This window comes from Podarcis cretensis (genome assembly GCF_951804945.1).
Source record: "Podarcis cretensis genome assembly, chromosome: Z".
Classification (NCBI taxonomy): domain Eukaryota; kingdom Metazoa; phylum Chordata; class Lepidosauria; order Squamata; family Lacertidae; genus Podarcis; species Podarcis cretensis.
The window spans coordinates 15,799,669-15,820,513 of NC_137184.1; the positions used below are offsets into that span (position 1 = coordinate 15,799,669).

The 20,845-nt window shown below is 45.1% G+C and overlaps 1 protein-coding gene across 14 annotated transcripts in view; it reads left to right on the forward strand.

Moving 5' to 3' along the window:
* FNBP1 (formin binding protein 1) overlaps nt 1–20,845 on the forward strand; it is a 128,586-nt gene that overhangs the window by 47,106 nt on the left and 60,635 nt on the right. For all 14 annotated transcript variants that reach the window (XR_013834678.1, XM_079961313.1, XM_079961317.1 and 11 more), the window contains exons 2-4: nt 7,083–7,198; nt 16,057–16,113; nt 16,663–16,810. Coding sequence is in view for 13 of the 14 variants with exons in the window: in XM_079961313.1 (XP_079817439.1) it covers nt 7,083–7,198; nt 16,057–16,113; nt 16,663–16,810 (321 nt within the window). In the remaining variant the exon portion in view is untranslated. The remainder of the gene's footprint in view (nt 1–7,082; nt 7,199–16,056; nt 16,114–16,662; nt 16,811–20,845) is intronic.

The window sequence follows — 20,845 nt, forward strand, 5'->3', positions numbered from 1 at the left end:
AACTGTTAATAAATACTCACAATAAATCTGATAACCTTTTAAAGCTGCCACAAAACTCTCCTTTCTGTTTTCACCCACCCCCACCCTTGCAAGGGAATAACAGGAGCAGCCCTCTGGAAGCAATTGATCCCTAGTAGGGTCACTGAGACACTTATTTCTGAGGGGAAAATTGCAGCACTGAAGGCTTGTGCCTAACTACATAGACTCATAGAATTGTAGAGTAGGAAGGGACCCAAGGGTCATCCCCCTGCAATACACAAATTCTGCCCATTGCCACTCCTGGGTGGTCTCGAACCACCAACCTTCTGGTTAACAGCTAGACTCATTGACCCATTGCACCACATTGAGAGCAGGACTTTGTTTACAAGGTGTTAATCTACTTTTCACCAGAACAAGTAAGAGGTTTCATCTCAGCTATGTTCTCCCCTTCTAGATTCCTTGAAGGAAATAAGAGCAGAGCTTTTGCCACCTATCTCTGAATATCAAGGATGGAGGACAGTGGAATAGGGGAAGTGCGTCCTTGCAGCATGCCGTGTTCATCAGCTTCCCGGAGTCCTTTGGCTGTCCCCTGGCGGGAACAGACAACTGGGCAGAGATGAACTTCTTTTTTTGGAAGCGAATGGCTTGGTCTCAAGTGGACTGCAGGTTGCAAGATTAACAGATTGCCTTGGTTGGGGGGGGGGGCAGAAAATGCGGCTCCCTGATTTGAGGAACCATCAACCTCCTTTACCAATGAAACAGCCTCTCCGTAGCTGTGAAGCGGATTCCAATTGGCAGAGTAACATGTGTGTCCCCCCTCCTTCCCCAGGAATGCCAGCACTGTTGCTATGGCAGCATCTTGAAAACTGCCCTCTTTGTAGTTTAACCCCCTCCCGCCTTTCAAATTGCTGGGCTGGGATTTTTTTTCGGGGTTTTTTTTCTTTTTCGTTTTAACCTGCCAGGACTTTCTCTCTCTGAAAACAGCAGTGCTGCATGATGTGATTAAATGAAATTTAACGTAACACAAGAAGCAGGGATGCCCACCAACCTGGATGGCTTTAGAAGAGGGTTGCACAAATTCATGGAGGAGGAGAGGGCTGTCAAAGGCTATTTAGCGGCAGCTTCATGCCTCACAGCCTGGGATCACCGCTCATTCCTCCTGCCTCCACAATAGCGGCAGCAGGAGCAATGGTACCAGCATGGTACCCTGGTACCTCATGCGAGTGTCGGTGCTCCCCAGGTGTGGGGCTGATTCTAAGGCTGGGCGATGTATCTTGGCTGCTTCTCCCCACCTTATTTCCTCCTTTCTCCTTATTTCAGACATCATGATGTACTGCTATATCACCATGTTTAGCTGGTTGAAATCTTGATATTGTCCAGCCTTAGTTGCAGACTCTTCTCCCTTGGAGGTTTTTGAGCAGAGGATGGATAGCCATCCATGTGGTGTATGATTTAGTTGTGTTTCTTGCATTGCAGGGGGTTGGAATAGATGACCCCTGGGGTCCCTGCCAACTCTACCATTCTATAATTTTAACCTTAATTTTAACCTATAAGTTTAAATGGCTTTAGAAGAGGATTAGACACAATTCATGGAGGAGCAGGCTATAGATGGCTATGATAACTCTGCTCTGCTCTCTGCAGTCGGAGGCAGCAATTCCTCTGAATACCAGTTGTGAACACCTTGAATACCTGTCGCGGGCTTCCAATAATCATGTGGTTGGCCGCTCTGAGAACTAGCTGCTGGACTAGATGGACTCCCTTTAGCTTGATCCAGCAGGCTCTTCTTCTGTTCTTATGCTTGGTCAAGAAATTGACCCTTGAAGTTTAGCAACGTTAAAGTTTAGCAAGGTGGCCACCTCTCCTGTTATGCAAGACAGGGTTTCACTTTACACCGGAGAGAGATCTCTTGCCTGCAGTGACACCACTTGCTCTGAAATGTTCTTGTTCCGAAACTCAGCCTCTTCACAAGTGTTAAGTTAATGCAAGATTCATGCACCGGTTTTCTCAGTAGGCCTTGTTTATTTTCTGCGAATCGGAGGAAGTGGTTTATTTCAAAAGCAGCCACTTTTTAGATGGCTTTAAGAACAAGAAATACTCAAGAAATACTTGCCCCTCTCCTCTCAAGCAAACCAGCATGCAACTTCATTTTTTGACACCAGCTTTTATAGTCTAGTGAAAAACAGTGTCATATCAGACAACCGGAATCAACTCTCTCTCTCTCTCTCGATTAAGCAGTCTAATATGTAGGATAGTTTGCAGCTCAGAATACCCTAGGTCAGAAGGGAGGAGCCTCTGACCCTCCAGATGTTTGCTGTACTACAACTCCCATCGTCACTGACCATTGACTACAACTCCCAGCATCCCGGGCTGTTGGCTGCAACTCTCAGCATCCTTGATTATTGTTCTGAGGCTGGTGGGAGCTGGAATCCAGCAAAATATGGAGGAACAGGTTCTCACAACCCTCGTCTAGAACAAAGACTTAGACAACAGGCTCAATATGCAGTAACTAACCAATAATGCTTGTTTTTAGGCAGGGCTATGCCACGTGTGTGGCACTGTGGTCTAAACCATTGAGCCTAGGGCTTGCCGATCAGAAGGTCGGCGGTTCAAATCCCTGCGATGGGGTGATCTCCCGTTGCTTGGTCCCTGCTCCTGCCAACCTAGCAGTTCAGAAGCACGTCAAAGTGCAAGTAGATAAATAGGTACCGCTCCAGCGGAAAGGCAAACAGCGTTTCCGTGCGCTACTCTGGTTCGTCAGAAGCGGCTTAGTCATTCTGGCCACATGACCCAGAAAAACTGTCTGTGGACAAACATTGTCTCCCTCGGCCAGTAAAGTGAGATGAGCGCCGCAACCCCAGAGTCGTCTGCGACTGGACTTAACAGTCAGGGGTCCCTTTACCTTTACCTATGCCAAATGTTCTCCAGTTTCAATTTTAGGGTTGGAAATAAAGATTTCAGCAGGTTATAATTTCCCCCTCAAAAAGAGGTTGCACAGATGTTTAGTTTGCTTTGATCCCAGATGTTATATTACCCTCCCACTCCCCAGGCCGTTCCTGGTACTTTGGTATAATTCTTTCCTAACTCTCCCACTGCATTCCACCCAGCAAAGCTGCTGCTTTCTCCTCCCTAGATCAGTCACATAGGCGATCCTAGCCAATTCAGGATCCCCAGTGCTCTGTTGCAAGAAGGAGCAGAGGCAGGAACCATGGTCACAGGCCTCCCGTATTCATGTAAGAAGTTCTTCTATTTTCAGGATTTACTTGAAGGATTTTGCAAACTAAACTTCCTTCTACTGCAGAGAAAATAACTGGGGTCATTAAGAGAGTCAAGATGGCTTCCAGATGGTTCTGTGAACTCAAATAAAGAGATTATTATTTTTTTCAGGGAATATTTCCTAAATTTTGAATGATGAAGCATAATTGGTTTTATATGCACTTTGAAATTCGTGTCACACCACCAAACCTGGATAGGTTTTGAAAGGCAAATGAAGGCAGCCATGAACCTTCTGCTGTCAGCCCCATATTCTAAAACTCACCCCCCCCAAAAAAAAAAAAAATTGAGAAGAAGGGAATGCTGTTGGTTAGTATAGCTGACAAGGTTTGTAAAATGTTTCCAGTGGTTTTGTCCCAGCCTGGATCTGTCTGAATGTTGCACAAGGGTTTGAGTTTCACATCCCTGGGAAGGTTAATTTCAGAGCACTGTGGAAACATTGAAAGAGATTGCACCAAGCCCTACTGCGGAATCATTTCCCCAAATGGCCTAGGGACTACTGATACTGAATGTTAAAAAGGGGATCTCAGCCACCACAGTGGAGAAACAGAAAGAGGCTTCGCATGCAGAAGATCCAGGCTCAGCCTTAGCCATTTACAGGTAAAAGGATCTGGTAGCACCAAGGCTGGAAACTCTAGGCCAGGGGATCAGATGTGACCCTCTGGGAATGCCCCATAGCAACTTCCTTCAGTATTTTGCCGACTGGGGTGTCTCTTGCTTGCCTAGATGAAAGGTAGAGTGCAGGGTATGTGCAGAAACTGGCCTACTGTACAATGATAAAATGTGCATTCATTCATTCATTCATTATAAATATTGCATATTATTTCATCGCATTTATATCCCACTGGATTGCAAAAAATAAAATAAAAATACCCACTTCAAAGCAGCTTACCCAAAAACATTAAAATTATCAGCAAGATAAATTAACAATAATCTAAAGCTTTCGAAAAGTTAAAATAACAATAGACTAAAACATAAAATCTCGCAGCAGCTTTCTAAACATCTGGGTAGGCTTGTCTAAACACAAAATGTTTTAGCAAATGCTGAAAAGAGCAAAGTGAAGGCGGCTGTCTGATATCAATAGGCACAGAGTTTAAGGCGCTGTCACAGTGAAGTACTGTAGTGCTTTCTTACAAATGAAGAATGGAGATTTGTTGCCACACTGACTTTCACCTCTGGTCCCATCCACCACTGGGTAACCAGCAATGGGAAAGACCAAGATAATTGCTGCTGGTCAGAGCAGCCGATATTAGTGTAGATCAGCAGAATATTTTGAGTTGTAGGGCAGTTTCCTATGTATCTTTTCTCGAAAAGGTATGTATATTAGGCAAAACAGTGTACAAGCCTTAGATGGGTTTAGAATGCAGGATGCTTGATTGAAAGGCGAGCAGTATTTTTTGAGACTTGAGTAAATAATGCCTGGAATCCAAGTTCAGTCTCTGAAGAAGTGGGGGGTTTGAAAAGAGGGCAGCTGAGATCACTTGTTTAGGCTGAAGAGTTTTCTGTGTGTGAGATCATGCTAGAGGTCTCTCTGAATTTTTTCTTTCCATAAGGAAGCATGATGGTTCACAGGAAGAGCTCCACAGGAAAAGGTGGTGTCACTTGAGTTTTGGAAGCGATGCAGCTACATATTTAGAAAGGTTTCAGAGGCAGGATACCCTCAGAGTAATTGTTATCCATGCCACTATGCATCTTCTTTATATTGCATTTGTGGCATCAAAGCTGATTGACTGCAATGATATGGAATGTTCAGCAAATGCTACCACAATGTTGGCTGGGATTAAAATCTTGCACAGTCCCCAAGGGACAGGAGTTCTTGTTTATTTTACCTCCTGGGAACACCTTTAGTATTAGTGAGAAATTCTAGGAGGTAGGGAAACCATGGGGCAAGGAGTATGAGTGCGGAGTAGGCAGCAGACCGATATTTCTCACTGAGGTGATGTATTTGTGTCTATGCTATATTACTCCAGATGTGGCTCACATGTCTGAATGTTCCTCCATTAAAATACACACAAACAAATCCCTGCACATAGAAAACATGAGAGAGAAGTCCAGGCCTAAAATTCTCTCTGCTGACAGGCTAGCTTTCTATGTGCAGGGATTTTTATGTTTAGATTGAAAGAGCTTTCAGCCATGAAAAACTCCAACTACATCCTGAAGTGGTTGTGAAACAGGATAACCACAGTTTCCAGGGGCTTGGAGCTCATCTTCGTAGACACAATATGGTGCATCATATGAACATAAGAAGACCCTGCTGGATCTGGCCAAAGGAGGCCATGTAGTGCAGCATCCTATTCTCGCAGTGGCCAGCTTGATATACCATGGGAAGCCAGAAGCGGGACTCAAGCACTAGAGCCCCCTCTCTTCCTGTGGTTTCCAGCAATTGCTACTCAGAAGCATGGCTGCCTCTGATTGTGGAGCCAGAGGATAGCCATTCTAGCTAGGAGCCGTTGAGAGCCATAAAGGTAAAGGGACCCCTGACCATTAGGTCCAGTCGTGACCGACTCTGGGTTTGCGGCGCTCATCTCGCTCTATAGGCCGAGGGAGCCGGCATATAGCTTCCGGGTCATGTGGCCAGCATGACTAAGCCGCTTCTGGTGAACCAGAGCAGCGCACGGAAACGCCGTTTACCTTCCTGCCGGTGTGGTACCTATTTATCTGCTTGCATTTTGACGTGCTTTTGAACTGCTAGGTTGGCAGGAGCAGGGACCAAGCAACAGGAGCTCACCCCGTCACGGGGATTCGAACCGCCGACCTTCTGATCGGCAAGTCCTAGGCTCTGTGGTTTAATCCACAGTGCCACCCGCATCCCTATTGATAGCCATATCCTCCACAAATTTGTCAAGTCCTTTTTTAAAGCCATCTACATTGGTGGCCATCAGTGCTCCTGCAGGAGTGAGTTCCATAGTTTATGAACTCTGTCGGGGGGAAAAACCCCTTCATCTGTCCTCAATCTTAAATCATGAGTTACAGTGTCAGGAGAGAGAGAGAGAGGGAGGAAAACTTTTCTCTATCTACTTTCCCAATGCCTTACATCATTTTATAAGCTTATATCATGCTGCCGTTTAGTCACCTTTCACTAAACCTTAAAGTCCCAAACACTGCAGTCTTTTCTCATGGGAGACTCATTCCATCCCTCCCAAAATTAACCCCTAAAGTTTTTTTATTTTGCCACCAGCCATCAGTTTTGTCATTTCTAGTGCATCCCTCCCCCTCCTGCCGGCCACAAAGACCGGAGGGGGGAGGAGAATTTGTGGGTGACCATGAGGTCTGCTCTCCCCCACCTGATCTGCTCTTCCTCTCAGTTTGAGAAACTTTATAAGAAGCATCCGCCTTGCAGCTTCTTCTGAAAGCAGGGAGAGGCTGTGAGTCACACCAGTTACCTTCTTCTCACATAGGGATATACTTTCATCAGTTACAGGTCATGGTTACTCACAAGATTCCCTGAGAAAGAGAGAAGTCAGGGAGAGAAATTGCTGAAACGTTCGTTAGGACAACTGGTGCCCATGGTTATTGGCATTGCACCAAAGCCAGTGACTGCATTGCAATCCTAAAAGCACTTACTCAACAGTAAAGCTGTGATCCTGTATATAGGCTCACCTGGAAGCAAGCTGCATTGAGCTCAACCGAACATCCTTCTGCGCTAGGCATGTACAGAATCGTTCTCGTAAGTCAAACAGTGGGGATTGCATCTAAGATGGGACTGGACCCCAGATAGAGTGTTTATTGGTGATTTTCTTTTTAATGACTGAAAATAAAAATGTCAATTGTGATTTGCACCAAGGCTCATAATGAATCCACTTTTCTTTTCTTTTTTCTTTTTTGCTCTGCAGGATCAATTTGACAACCTTGAAAAACACACCCAGTGGGGGATCGACGTTCTGGAAAAGTACATCAAATTTGTGAAAGAGAGGACGGAGATTGAGATCAACTATGCAAAGCAACTTAGGTGAGTCTGTTTGCCAATTTCGGAGGATTGTTTCATTTCTAGGTTTGGTCATAAAGATAAATTTTGGGTGGTAGCTATTTAGAACTTCAAAGTATTTGGTATTCCCCAGCTAAATTATAAGAGTAGACCCATTAATATTAATGTATCTGTGTTACTCACATCCCCTAGTTTTTATGAGTTGTAAAAAACACACAAAAAACCCCACTCTTAAGGATTCCGCAAGCCTGCTGGTTGCATTCTTCTTACTCAGGGGTCAGCAGACCTTTTCAGCAGGGAACCGGTCCACTGTCCCTCAGACCTTGTGGGGGGCCAGACTATATTTTGAAAAATAAATAAATGAACAAATTCCTATGCCCCACAAATAACCCAGAGATGCATTTTAAATAAAAGCACACATTCTACTCATGTAAAAACACACTGATTCCCGGACCGCCCACAGGCCGGATTTAGAAGGCGATTGGGCCGGATCCGGCCCCTGGGCCTTAGTTTGCCTACCCATGCTCTTACTCATGGTTAATTCTTCTTTCGGCGCTCAGTTATGTTTGCTAATACCATGTAAACAGGGATGGGGAATCTGTTGCCTACAGATGTTGTTGAACTACAACTCCTATCTTTCCTGACTGATGGTCGTGCTGGTTGAGGATAATGGGAAGCCCAACTGTAGTCCATGCATTGGTAACTTCAAGACTGGATTACTGCTGTGCGCTGTATGTGGGGCTGCCCATGGGCCCAGTTTGGAAGCTCCAGCCAGCTGGTGCAGAATGTGGAGGCCTAGCTTATGATTGGGGCACCTCGCTGACAGCATGCAGCACCCTTGTTGAAGCATCTTGCACTAGCTGCCTACCCACCACCGAGCCAGGTTCAGGGGCTTTGTAATAATTTACGAAGCCCTTAACAACTTAAGTCCAGGGTACTGCTTGAACCCATTCCTCTCTGAGCATGATCAGTGAGAGCATCACTGGTTGTTTCCTGAGATGGCGAGGCTAATTTAACAGAAACGAGCATCCAAGCCTTTAGTGTCATTGGCCCAGCCCTCTGGAACTATCTGCCCACCAAAGATTCAGCAGGCACTTTCTGTGCCAACCTTTTAAATGCCTGCTGAATTTTTTTTTCTATTCCACCAGGCCACTGCAGGCAGCTAAGAGTACATCTTTCCACAATAGTTTGCTGATTTCTGGCTTTAACTTCTTTTATATAGCTTTTATTATATGGCTTTGTGTTTAATTGTAGTAAAATGCTCTTGTGTGTTTGTGTGTGAACAGCAGTATATACATATATCTTTTTATAAATGAAACAAACAGATAAATGAGCAGAATACTGTGGGGCAAAGGGTCCTCATCCCATGGGTACGGGATGCCCTTTTGTGTGATCCAACAAAGTTATTCCTGTGCTACAGCCAATGCAGCCCTCTTGACCGCTGGTGACTGGTGTCCATTGAGACTTGGGCAGAAGGCAGGGAGCCCAGGCAGGAGCCAGAGCCAACTCATTCCTGTTTTGTCCCTCCACCCTCCTTCCTGCTGAGGGTGGACAGCACTAAGTGGACAGCACTAAGAGGGGAAGGTAAATGAAGCTGACAGGCAGGGCCACGACCCGCTGGACTAGTTGTAAGTAAGAAAGGCAGGTGGGTGGAAGCTGGCTGAGGGCAGACAGGTTGGCGGCGCAGCCCTCTTCATTTATCCTAATGCATCAACTTCTACTGATCCCTTTCTCCTATGTGCAGCAGCTATCCTCTCCAAGCAAGGCCTACTGTTATAAATCTTGTGGGCCTTTTTAAAAGCAGTTTTGAAACCCAAAAATGATTTTTGAGGGTTTTTTTTTCCCCTGGTAACTTTAATCCCATGGCTAATCTTTCTCACACGCCTCCTAATCTCCTGTGTTTGAGGCAAAGGAGAAAGTAACCAGTCTTTTCTGTTCGAGGTGCATCTGACTGAGGAAAGTCCTGCAGGCTCAGAGTTAACAACAACAACAACAGCAGCAGCAACAACAACATTTTTTATTTATACCCCGCCCTCCCCAGCCAAGGTCGGGCTCAGGGCGGCTAACAAGCAATAATAAAAACAAGTTGAATGAATACAACTTAAAAGCAAGATTAAAATACACCATTAAAATATTGAAGCATTAAAATATATTAAAATGCAGCCTCATCACAGGAGGAGAAAGGAAAAAGAAAAAAGAAAGAGGGGGAGGGAATCAAATTGGCTCCAAGCCAAAGGCCAGGGGGAACAACTCTGTCTTTCCTGCGGAAAGAAATCAGATCCTGCAGGGCCCTGGTCTCATGAGGCAGAGCGCTCCACCAGGCCGGAGCCAGAGTTGAAAAGGCCCTGGCTCTGGTTGAAGCCAATCTAACTTCCTTAGGGCCAGAGACCACTAGGGTGTTGCTATTTATGGACCTTGAGTCTCTCCGTGGGGCATACCAAGAGAGGCGGTCCCGTAGGTACAAGTTAGTGGAGAGCAGTGTGGAAACTGCAACCAAAAAGTTGCAGTATACTTCCGCCTCTTCGAAAGAGCACCCCTGAGGGTTCTTGCCCGCTTAAGAAGGGACTGTGGTGCAGTGATGAAGTGCATGCTTTGCACGCAGAAAGCCTCTGGTTCTGTTCCCAGCATGTCCAATAAGTTGGGTCTGGATGAACCCTCCCCCTCCCCGGCAGTCTGAAGTCCTGCAGAGCCACTGCAGTCAATGATACTGAGATAGATGGACCCAGTGGTCAGATTCAAATGATTTAGCTTAATTCAGACCCATGAGGTCTAGAATCTTAACTTTATTTCTAGGGGGAAAGGACTGTTGCTCTGTAGCAGAACAAATTCTGTGCATCCAGAAGGCTCCAAGTTCAATCCCTGGCCTCTCCACAAAGGGCTGGGAATGTGCTATTAATATTATTACCATTGCATTTTACTTCTACTACTACTACTACTAATATATTTATACCCGGTCTGTTGTGGCCTGTAATGGAGATAAAACTGGGCAGAAATTCAGGAGGCGGGGAGCCATCTTTAGACACAGCCATCACCTTGCAGCTGAAATCTCTGCTGTTATATGTTTTATCGTTAGGCTCAGGTGCCTCTCTTCAGGGGGATGACCTTGATGTTCTTCCAACTTTCGATGTCCCCATTTAGCAAGGAGCACCATAAAGCACAGCTTGGTCTCCTTGCTTGTTGGGAACAAGGTGAAAGCAAATGTGTTACATATTTATCAGACGAGATGAATTCCTGAAGGTTTAGAGCTGTGAGTGCCTAACAGTGATCACAGGTGCGGAGTGCCGATAGAAAGGGGACTGAATGTGGGAGCACTGAGAAAATAAAAGGATCAACAAGGTTTGCAGGAGTACATTCAAAAAATAATTAACATTTAAGGGGGCACCGTGTCAAAAAGCAACATGGAATGTTGACTTTTGGTAAGGCAGGATGGCTTGGAGTCTCCTAGAAGAAGACATAGCTAGCCAGCTGGCTGGCTGGCTGGAACCCTGATCAGGAGCACTTCTGTTTAATGAGGATACGCTGCAACATTTTCCTGCTGACTCATGCCTTATGGCACATAATAGTCAGACAGAACCTCCATTTTCAGCAGTTGTATACATCTGTCCAACAGGTACAGTAAAAAGGAACAGGAGAGGGGACTTCCGGTCTTGCTTGTTGGCTTTCCAGAGGCATATATTGGAAGCAGGAGGCTGGATTAAGGTGGTCCTGAAATCATAGAACATAGAGCTGGGAGGGACCCAAAGGGTGACCAAATCCTACCCCCTGTAATGCAGAAATTGCAGGTTCTCTTCATCTGTCTTAGCATGTGACCAATTTTGGGGGAAATGTTCCTTTCCAGCTAGGGGTGAACAAACCTGTAAATTTCAATTTCCATCAGTATCTCACTCCTCCACCCCCCAGCCCCACTCAATTTCAGTTCTGCACGTGTCTCCAGCAATTTGCAGAAAAAATCTGTGAAGATTCCACAGCGTCTTAGTGTACGAATTTCTCTTAATAAATGCATTCTTGTATGCACATCTTTGACCAATACACACCAATATTGCATATGTTTGCTTAGGCAAGAGGCAGTGTTGTGTAGCGGTTACGTTGGCAGACTAGGACCTGAGAAGGACCAGGTTTCAAATCCTCCACTCAGCCATGAAGCTCACTGGGTGTGACCAGTCACTGCCTTTCAGTCCAACCTTCCTCACAGGGTTGTTTGAGGATTAAAAGAGAGAAGGCAGATAATCATGTTTGCCACCTTGGGTTCCTTGGATATGGGATACAAATACAATATAAATAAATAGTTTGGTGTAGTGGTTAGAGTGTCAGACTGGAACCAGGGAGGCCAGGGTTCAAATCCTCACTCGGCCACGAAGCTCACAGAGTGATCTTGGACCAGTCTCTGTCTCTCAGCCCTGCATGGTCCTTGTGGGGATTTAATGGGGGCAGCAGGAAGAGAACCATGTACATCACCGTGAGCTTGGAGAAAAATATGTTCTATAAGTGCAATAAATAAATAAAAATAATGCAATGCGTTTTTGCATGTCATTTCATGAGCGCATTCTTTTTAAGGCAAGCTCTTCCCTAATGTAACATATTCTGTACACTTTGTTTGTCTGGAGAACCACACTACAAAATTCAGTGCAGGGTGAATTTTGAAGTATCATTGTGTTTTGGTTCGCAGGTCAGTTTGAGAAGCACAGATTGGGTAGCTTCTCATTAAAATGCAAAGGAAATGGGATTTCTCTCCCGTTTTGTACCTTCAGCATGACAGCGGCCAGATAATAAACAGACAAAAATGTGTTCCTGAGGCATCTCCTGGGCATCAGCAGGGAGACGTGCGCACGTGTTTTTGTGCATTCTGGATTTGGGCACCCATCTCACTGGCATTCTCTCTGCGCTCCAGGAGAATTCTCAGGCATATCCGACTTCTTTCCGGAGTGATCTGGCGAGAATGAGGAGAGTCAGCCAAGCAGAACATCGGCCATGCAGGCCTTGAAATCCCTGAAGGGGGTGGGGGTGGGGGGGACAAGACCATGTTAGCTCTCCATCTCAGATGCAGCTGCTCCAAACTCAGTTGTAGAGAGGGAGGGAGGCAGCGGCAGATTTCACCATGGGCAAGATGCTGGTGAAGAAGGATGGGTTGGGGTGGCAGACATCTGCATGGAACAGACCGAGATGGGGTAGGGAACATAAACGGGACCCACTTGACCCACACACCAAAAGAATAACAATTCTGCATTTGGGGTTGCAGATTCCTGCAGCCTCTATAAATTTACGTGAATGGCACCGGTTTGCATGACTTCTGTTTTGAGGATAACTAGGGATGGGAGATAAATTTGGCTTTCATTTAAAGGCGAACCTGCATATAATTTGCACTTTCCAAAGCAATACGTGAAATGAAATACAGCCATACCCTTGAGATTAGCATAGGAATATAGGAAGCTACCTTATATTGAGTCGGACAGTTAGTCCATCTAGCTCAGTATTGTCTACGCTGACAGGCAGTGCCTCTCCTTGGTTTCAGACAGGAGTTTCTCCCAGCCCTACATGGAGACAGGGCATTGAACATGGGCATCCACTTGCATGCAAAGCAGAAGCTTGTACCATCGAGGTATGGTGCTTCTGCATCCAAAATAAAATGAGATTCTAGTCATCAAGATGCTAAAGAAAGTGGTGATTTAAGTAACGAGCCAGTGGTCCATTTAGCTATTTTTTTACACTGACTGGTAGTGACTCTTCAGAGTTTTAGACAGCCCAACCTGGAGATGCCATTGGGAATTGAACCTGGGACCTTCTTAAGGCTCTGACACTGAGCTGCTGCCCCACCCCACCCCCTTTGCACTTCTCCAAATTCTGCAAGGTGGTTCTCCAGCCAAGCAGTGTGTGCTAAGATGCATGTAAAGTGTGCATATAATTGCATATAATTAGTGAAAGTAGCATACTAATGTGCACTATATTGGGAGAAATTGCTTTGACCTGTGGGGCAGAACCAGTTGAACACCTTTCCCAATTCCTGGGAAGGTTACCTTTCCCTAAAGGGACTAATCATGTATTTGGTAGTAGGATCCAGTTTTATTGTTTTTATATGTGTTGGAAGCTGCCCAGAGTGGCTGGGGCAACCCAGGTGGATGGGTGGGGAATTATTCTTCTTCTTCCAAGGAAGTGTACATTAGGAAAAGCAGCATACAAATGTATTTATTAGTAGAAATTCATACTAAGATTCATGTGGATGAATTTTCACGAGACCTTCTTTGAAATACTGTAAGTAAATAAATTAGAAGCCAATGTGGAAATGTTGGCTGGAACTAAACTGGAAGATTGGGAGCCTGAAATGGACATATATCCATAAGGATAACATTCTGCTTTATATTATATTATATTATGATATGATATGATATGATATGATATTATTAATCTTATTTATTTATTTCTCTCTGTTATTTGTTTTGCTAGACAGAGGAAAAGGCAAAGAGTTATGTAGAACACTGAAAGTTGCACATTTTTTTCTTCTGTATCTTACTTTTTACAGTATTCTGAATTGGCAAAACTTATACATCTGAAAAATCAATTCAAAAGTTGCAAGTTAAAATCATGTGGCAGGTGGAATTACAAAATAGCTGTGTTTCCTCCTCTGATTTTGTACCTTGGTTTCAAATTCTTAAGTGGTGTACTTTTAGTTATATTTTGGTCTGCAGTGTTTTGCCCATCCACTCTTCCAAATGTTGGAAACGGAGGTTGAATTGGGTTTAATAAAAATAAAATAAATATGCATCTGTGGAAATTATTTAGACTTTTCCAGAATTCATTTGCCGTGATTTTGCCACAAGTTAGAGCCCAGAAAAAAGGGGGGGTGTTTGAAACAAAATTCTCTCCAGTGGAAACACTTGTGATTTTGTTTGGATATCAGAAATCCTATTGCGAAAGGGGAAATAAAGAATACAAGAGATTTCGAAAGAAGGAAGCAATGCCAAAAAAATTGGTATTGACTTGCTGCAGTTTGGGGATAAAACAGACTTGTGAAAGTAAAACACAACAATGCAACAATTTTTTTTGTACTAAACTGCACAATAAATTCTCCTTTGGCCTCTGCTGTCATTCAAGTTCTCCTTTTAGAGTCTTGTGAAAAGAGAGCTTATTTATGAGCTATCCGGTCTGCATATTTATAAGGTTTGCATCAGTTTCTGGGAAAGCAGAGAGAGGTGGGAGAAAGCTCCTGTAACATAGAAGGCGAATCTCTGTGCTGAGATTTGGCTGCAAGTTTTAACTTTTGTCGTCGCTTCATGTGTGCTTTTATATTCAGGGATTGGGGGGGGGGAGAAATTTGGGTTAATTTCCAATTTAATGCAAGCCTACAAAATCTGGACTTTCTGCAATGATTTGCAAACTGAAACACTGTAATCTTTCAAAATGCACCTTTCTCTGAGTTTTTCAATGTTCTCCAACAAAAAAAAGTGTACAAAAAGTGTATATTATGTGGAAGCATAATAATGTACAAAATGCATTAAAATGGGGAAAGTGTGTGCAAAAATAAAAGAAAGATGCATATACATTAGGAGAAATGTGTACTAATGATGTAGAAAGGTTGCAAAGAAGTTTTTAATTGGAAAAAAAAATGAGAAACAGAGAGTAAAAATTTATTTTATTTATATCCAAGGAGCTCAAGGTGGTATAAAGATTCTCTCCCTCCTCCTTTGATACCCCCAACATCCCTGTGAGGTAGGTTAGGCTGAGAGACAGCAACTTGACCCAAAATCACCTAGTGAGGTTCATGGCTGGGTAGGAGCTAGAACCTGGGTCTTCCAGGTCCTACCAACACTCTAACCACACCACCACATGCTGACAGGTTTGCAAATCCTTGCAAATTGTGCCATGACTACGTTTGCATTCATGCAGCAGTTTATTCCATACCCCCAACATTTCCCTAACTGTTGATTTCCGCATTACAGTCATACCTCGGAAGTTGAACGGAATCCATTCTGGAAGTCTGTTTGACTTCTGAAATGTTTGGAAACCAAGGCACAGCTTCCGATTGGTTCCCGATTGCGCAGGCATGCCGGAAACAATAGTGGAAGCCACACCAGACGTGTTCGGCTTCCCTAAAAATTTCAAAAACTGGAACACTCACTTCTGGTTTTTGATCGGGAGCCAGAATGTTCGACTCCCAAGGCGTTCAGGAGTTGAGGTATGACTGTATATCTGGGCTTTCCCACAATGTAAACTCCACCTCCAGAATTCTAGTGGAATACAGCAGAATTTGGTGATCATTTCCATGTTAATTTCGGTGTTTGTGTGTGTATCTGTTTGCTGTTCCCTTAACCCAGAAAATCACAGGAGTCAACAGCAATACTGTTCTTTCCTGCCCTTTTTTTGGGGGGGGGGAGGTAGAATCATGGGGGGACAGAAGCTGACATCTGCAGGAAGGGCAGGGGAGCAGTGGCGTTGTTCAGTGACGTCTGTCGCTGTGTCACGCTGCGCCCACCAGTGTGTAAATGAAATTTAGTGTGATGTGCCACCATTCTGTAATGAAACAGGTACTGCAGCGTGAAAGAAACATTAGAAAATAGGACAGAAAATGGGATAATCAGGAAAATTAATGCAATATTTGCTACATCTGAATGCACCCTATATAGAGTACCCTCAGAACAGTTGAAGGGCAGCAGAATAGACTGGATAAAGAACTGAAGGTTTTTTGCCTCTTTACAAAATATTTATAACACTTGTTAGACTCACTCAGCACAGACCTATTGGAATTGATTGGCATGACAGACTTAAGCACGTTAATTTCAGTGGCATAAAGTAGAGCTTCATTGGGTACAGCTGGTGGGTAGAAAATTCACTGGCAATCACAAATTTCATTTTTATTTATTTTGCTTCTTTTTTAATTATTATTATTTTAGGAACCTTTCAAAGAAATACCAACCCAAAAAGAACTCCAAAGAAGAAGATGAGTACAAGTAAGTTTCCAACAGACCTGTGCATGTTCAGCCTCTTTCTAGGGAGCAGCTGGTGATAGATAAATCGGTATTCAGTTACATTTTAATTTGCCCACCACTTTCTGTTATGGCCCCGCCCAACCTTGGGCATGCAGCCCCCAGAATGTTGCCCAGACGGCAATGTGGCCCTTGGGCTGAAAAACGGTTCTGTCTGAATTCTGGCTTATGCTGAGTCACTCCATTGGCCCGCTCTTCCCCAACGGTACCTCAGTTGACCATATCCCAAATTCTCAGAGACATGTCTTCCAGCTCTGGGAAATGTGCCAGTTACTGAATCTGGGACCTTCTGTCTGCAGAGTTCAATGTTCTGCCTACTGAACTGTAGACTCCCCACAACCCAACCCCATTTATAAATATCCTTTACGGTCCACACCGGCCGTTGGTTGCAGAGAACTCTGGAGAACTTGATTATCTCCAAGGGATAAAGGGCAATGTGTCTTTTAAATTTAATTAATTTTTTTCCTCCTCTCCTTTTAAATGAGTGGTTCGCCTTGCGTTCTGTTTTTTTAGATATTCGTCCTGCCAGGCCTTCTTAGCCACTTTGAATGAGATGAACGACTACGCAGGACAGCATGAGGTCGTTTCGGAGAACATGACCTCCCAGATCACCGCTGAACTGGCCCGCTACGTCCAGGAGTTGAAACAGGAGAGGAAAATGGTAGATTCAATTTTCTTCAAATCTCTACCCCAATCCCCTCAATTTGTTTGCGGTCCCTTGCTTCCTGATATATGTACTTAAGAGCAGGTGCAGGGAACCAGTGGCCCCCTGGATGCCACTGAACTACAGTTGCAGTCATCCGTGACCATTGCCCATGCTTGCTGGAGCTGTTGGGAATCCCAACAGCTACCAGAGGGCTAAAACAGATCCCTGCCCCTGATTCAGAATGGTATCCCTTCCTGTCATGAAGGCCTAGGACAGGTAACAAGAAAACCCCGTACCCTCACTTGATGTATGGCCCCTGACTGAAGCCAGGCCTGGTTTTTTGTGGCCCTCCAGAAGCTGGGGTCCCGCTCTTACTCACTGGGACGACTGAGGAATCTCTCCCTCTTTCATGTCATGTATGAGAGAGAGAAAGGGAGTGTAGTGCACAGAGAGAGGGGGTGGCGCGCAGTTGGGCGCAGAGAAAGAGAGAGAGGCTAGATGGAACCGACCCTGTGACTTGGCGCAAGGCTGCATACTCTGGCGACTGGTGCCCACAGCAGCAGCTGGTTTTACAAGGATGCTTAAAGGCTGTAAAGGACTTTCCTTGCCTGGCTTTGGCTGTAGCACTCGAGCTGGTGAATGCTAAAGCAAACCGTGCTCTCTCTGCTCTTCCAATTCCCCCGCCCCCCGGCACCGTCCCACCCTCCTGCAGCCCTTTTGAGACATAGGCTCTCAGTTGTTCTTTGCTGTAAGGCATAAATAATGCAGTGGCTCACGCCTTGAGGGCGCCGTGGGAGACAGAGGCTTTTGGTTATGATCTGGATCAGAGGGGGGTTGAGGCAATGAGTGGTTTCAGGTTTCCAGGCAGGATTCTCCTGCCTCTCCTTTCTTTCTTTTTCCTCCTCCTCCATGTAAACGTGCAATTAGCTCGCGGTAGGGTAAAAGGGATGATTACAGGCTGAAATAATAAGCCAACTCTGCTACGTAATGCAATATGACACACATATTCTCTCTCAAGTAAACAGTGGCTGGCAGCCGGTAACGATCCAAGGAATCGGATTCTTAGCTGACTTAGATTCCAGTATTTGCCCATCAGTGATACCTTGCAAAGTCCACATTTTTGAATCATAGAATTGTGTAGTTGGAAGGGTCACCCGTAGGTCATCTAGTCCACTTTCCATACAATGCAGGAACCACAGCTAAAGAATCCTGAAAAGATAGCTATGCAACCTCTCTTCACAAACTTCCAGTGGAGAAGAGTCCATACCTTCAGAGGTCATAGAATCATAGAACTAGAGTTGGAAGGCACCCCCTAGCAGTCATCTAGTCCAATCCCTTATAATGCAAGGAACCACAGCTATTTGTTATTTTCATCTGATTCCTCCTGGCTTCTGGGTGAAGCCAGAAAAGCAAGTTTGAAAGGTTTGTGCACCTCTTAGTGGCTGGTTGGGACTGACACAGAGCCCAACTATGGATGGTGAGCACCAGGTGCATTCCCAAGGGTCAACATTTCAGTACCTTTGTCCAGGACAACAGCATCACACGATCCTGGGGGCAGATCTCATTCTTCAGCAGCTACAACTGTTGGGGGGCAAACTGTGTACGGACTTCATCCGGAAAGTGAAGGCTCATAGAATGGAATGTTCTTCCATTTCAGAATTTTAAAAAAATCCCTGCACATAGGAAGAGTAGCATCCCAGGCAGAAGTGGCATCTCATCCAGTGGCCAGACTCTTACGTTCTTCTTGAAAGACTAGGACAATGGTGCAGTGATGGGAATGGGTGTCCTCCCCCCCAAAAAAAAATCTGTTGGACTCCAATTCCCATTGGCCCCAGCAAGTATGGTCAGTGGTTAGGAATAATGGGAGTTGTAGTCTAGCAACTTCTGAAGGCCACACCTTTGCCTCTTCTGGGCTGGACTAAGACCAGAGGTTTGGAGGGCCAGACGCAAATAGTGTGATCTCAGGCAGGCAGGCAGGCAAGTTCCAAAGGAAATGAGCTTTAGTCTTCCAGGAACCTATTGCAGCAAGACAAGTTGCTCACACCGAAGCCTCTGGTCCCAAAGCTTGCATTTATAGGGTCTGGTGGATTGCTCAAGTCAAGTAGATGGACTTGGATTGCAGCCTAGATGGCACCCATGAGAAACACAGATTTTCAGCAGAAAAAAATACACCCCAGATAGCCCTGGAGGAAAGGCACTGGCATCTAGATCACCTCCATGAGGACTAGAATCTCTGATTGAGTCAAAACAGTACCACCCACCTTGTGACGTTTGAATTTGAGTGTGATGCCTTTGTTCATCGCCAGTATATCTATTGAGTGGGTGGTTTGTTGAATAGCTTGCTTTCTGGCTCAGGAATCCACCTTAGGAATTTCATGATAGCAGGATAATCTCTCCTGCTTTTACTCACACGGGGTTGTATCCAACAAACTTCTCCTGAGAGGAAGTTGAAAGTCAGGGACTTAAGTCCACTACTTTCAGCTGGGCTGCTCTGAATATGACTGATGTTGGGTTCAGTCCGTGGCGCTGTGAGCACTTAACATCATGTCCATGAGAGATGCATGTGGGTGGAGCCAGATATAAAGTGGGTGGGGCAGATTTGAAAAGTGGGCGGGGGCAGCCTCTTTTCTCTCTTGCATTCTTACCAACCCCCTTTCTCTCTCCATCCACACCTGATTTTTCTCTCCTTGTTGCCTACATGAAACTAGGCCTCGACCCACCTGAAATTAAGCTCAGGCTAGCCCACCCCCGGTTCTAGAATGCCCATCCCAGTGGTCCGAATTCCACCTTGACTACAGCACATGGCCCAGTATAACATTTTTTAATGCGTCCCCAGTCTGACCCCGCTGACATAAACAGCACTGGGTTATTAACAACAGAGCAACCGATAGAAAACGTGCCATTGAACATTGTGTCGAGGCCTCATCTGACTGGAAACAGTCAAACAACTAAAATCAAAGGGGCCTTTCTTGAAGACAATAACGTGGAATTCAGCACAGGCCCACAGCTGGGGTGGGGGTGGGGGAGATCTGCGCCATTAGCTTCTTCCCTCTGACGTCTGAGGCCTGCCTGGATTATTGTTCTGACAGGTTTCTTTTCCACATTGCTGGACCAGTTGAGAGAATGGGACGGGAATGCAGAAAACTGTCATTTTTAAAATCATACCAGCAATTCCAAAAACTCTTGTGTGGGGACACATTAAAATTTCAACAACATCATCATTATTATTCATAATAACAAGTGAGGAGAGCGTTGCTGTTGAGCCCATGTCCTGCTTGCTGACTTCCTCTTCGAGGCATCTAGTTGGCCACTGTGAGAACAGGGTGCTGGACTAGATGGCCTTTTGTGCTGATCCCACAGAGCTCTTCTTCACAATGGTAGTTAAGAAAGGAGCCTCCATCTTCAAAGTTAGTCTGTCTCGGAATACAGTGGTACCTCGGTTTACATATGCTTCAGGTTACGTACACTTCAGGTTACAGACTCTGCTAACCCAGAAATAGTACCTCGGGTTAAGAACTTTGTTTCAGGATGAGAACAGAAATCACGCAGCGGCGGCAGCAGAAGTCCCCATTAGGTAAAGTGGTGCTTCAGGTTAAGAACAGTTTCAGGTTAAGAACAGACCTCCAGAACGAATTAAGTTCTTAACCCGAGGTACCACTGTACTGAGCAACAACCATTCACTCAGTTTCTTGCTTGGGGACTTCCCACAATGGTTGACCACTGTGAGAACAGGATTCTGGACTGGATGGTACCTTTTTGACCTGATCCAGTGGCCAAGTCATATTACCTGTGGTTAATAGTTTGAAAGTGAAAGACCCTCTTCAGATGGACCAGAGTGTTGGATCTATTCATCTGTCTGCCGTTGCTGCAGAGGAAGAAGAAACATGGTGAAGGTTATTTCTTACCTGGCTCAAGTCCCAGTGAATCCATTACATGATGAGCAAGTGTCTGTGGAGAAAAGTGTCTCTCTGCCCCACCCCTTTGTGTGCATGGATTGTTCTGAAGACCTTGTACCTGTGATCCCTTTTGCACTGTTGCGTGAAGGGCTTT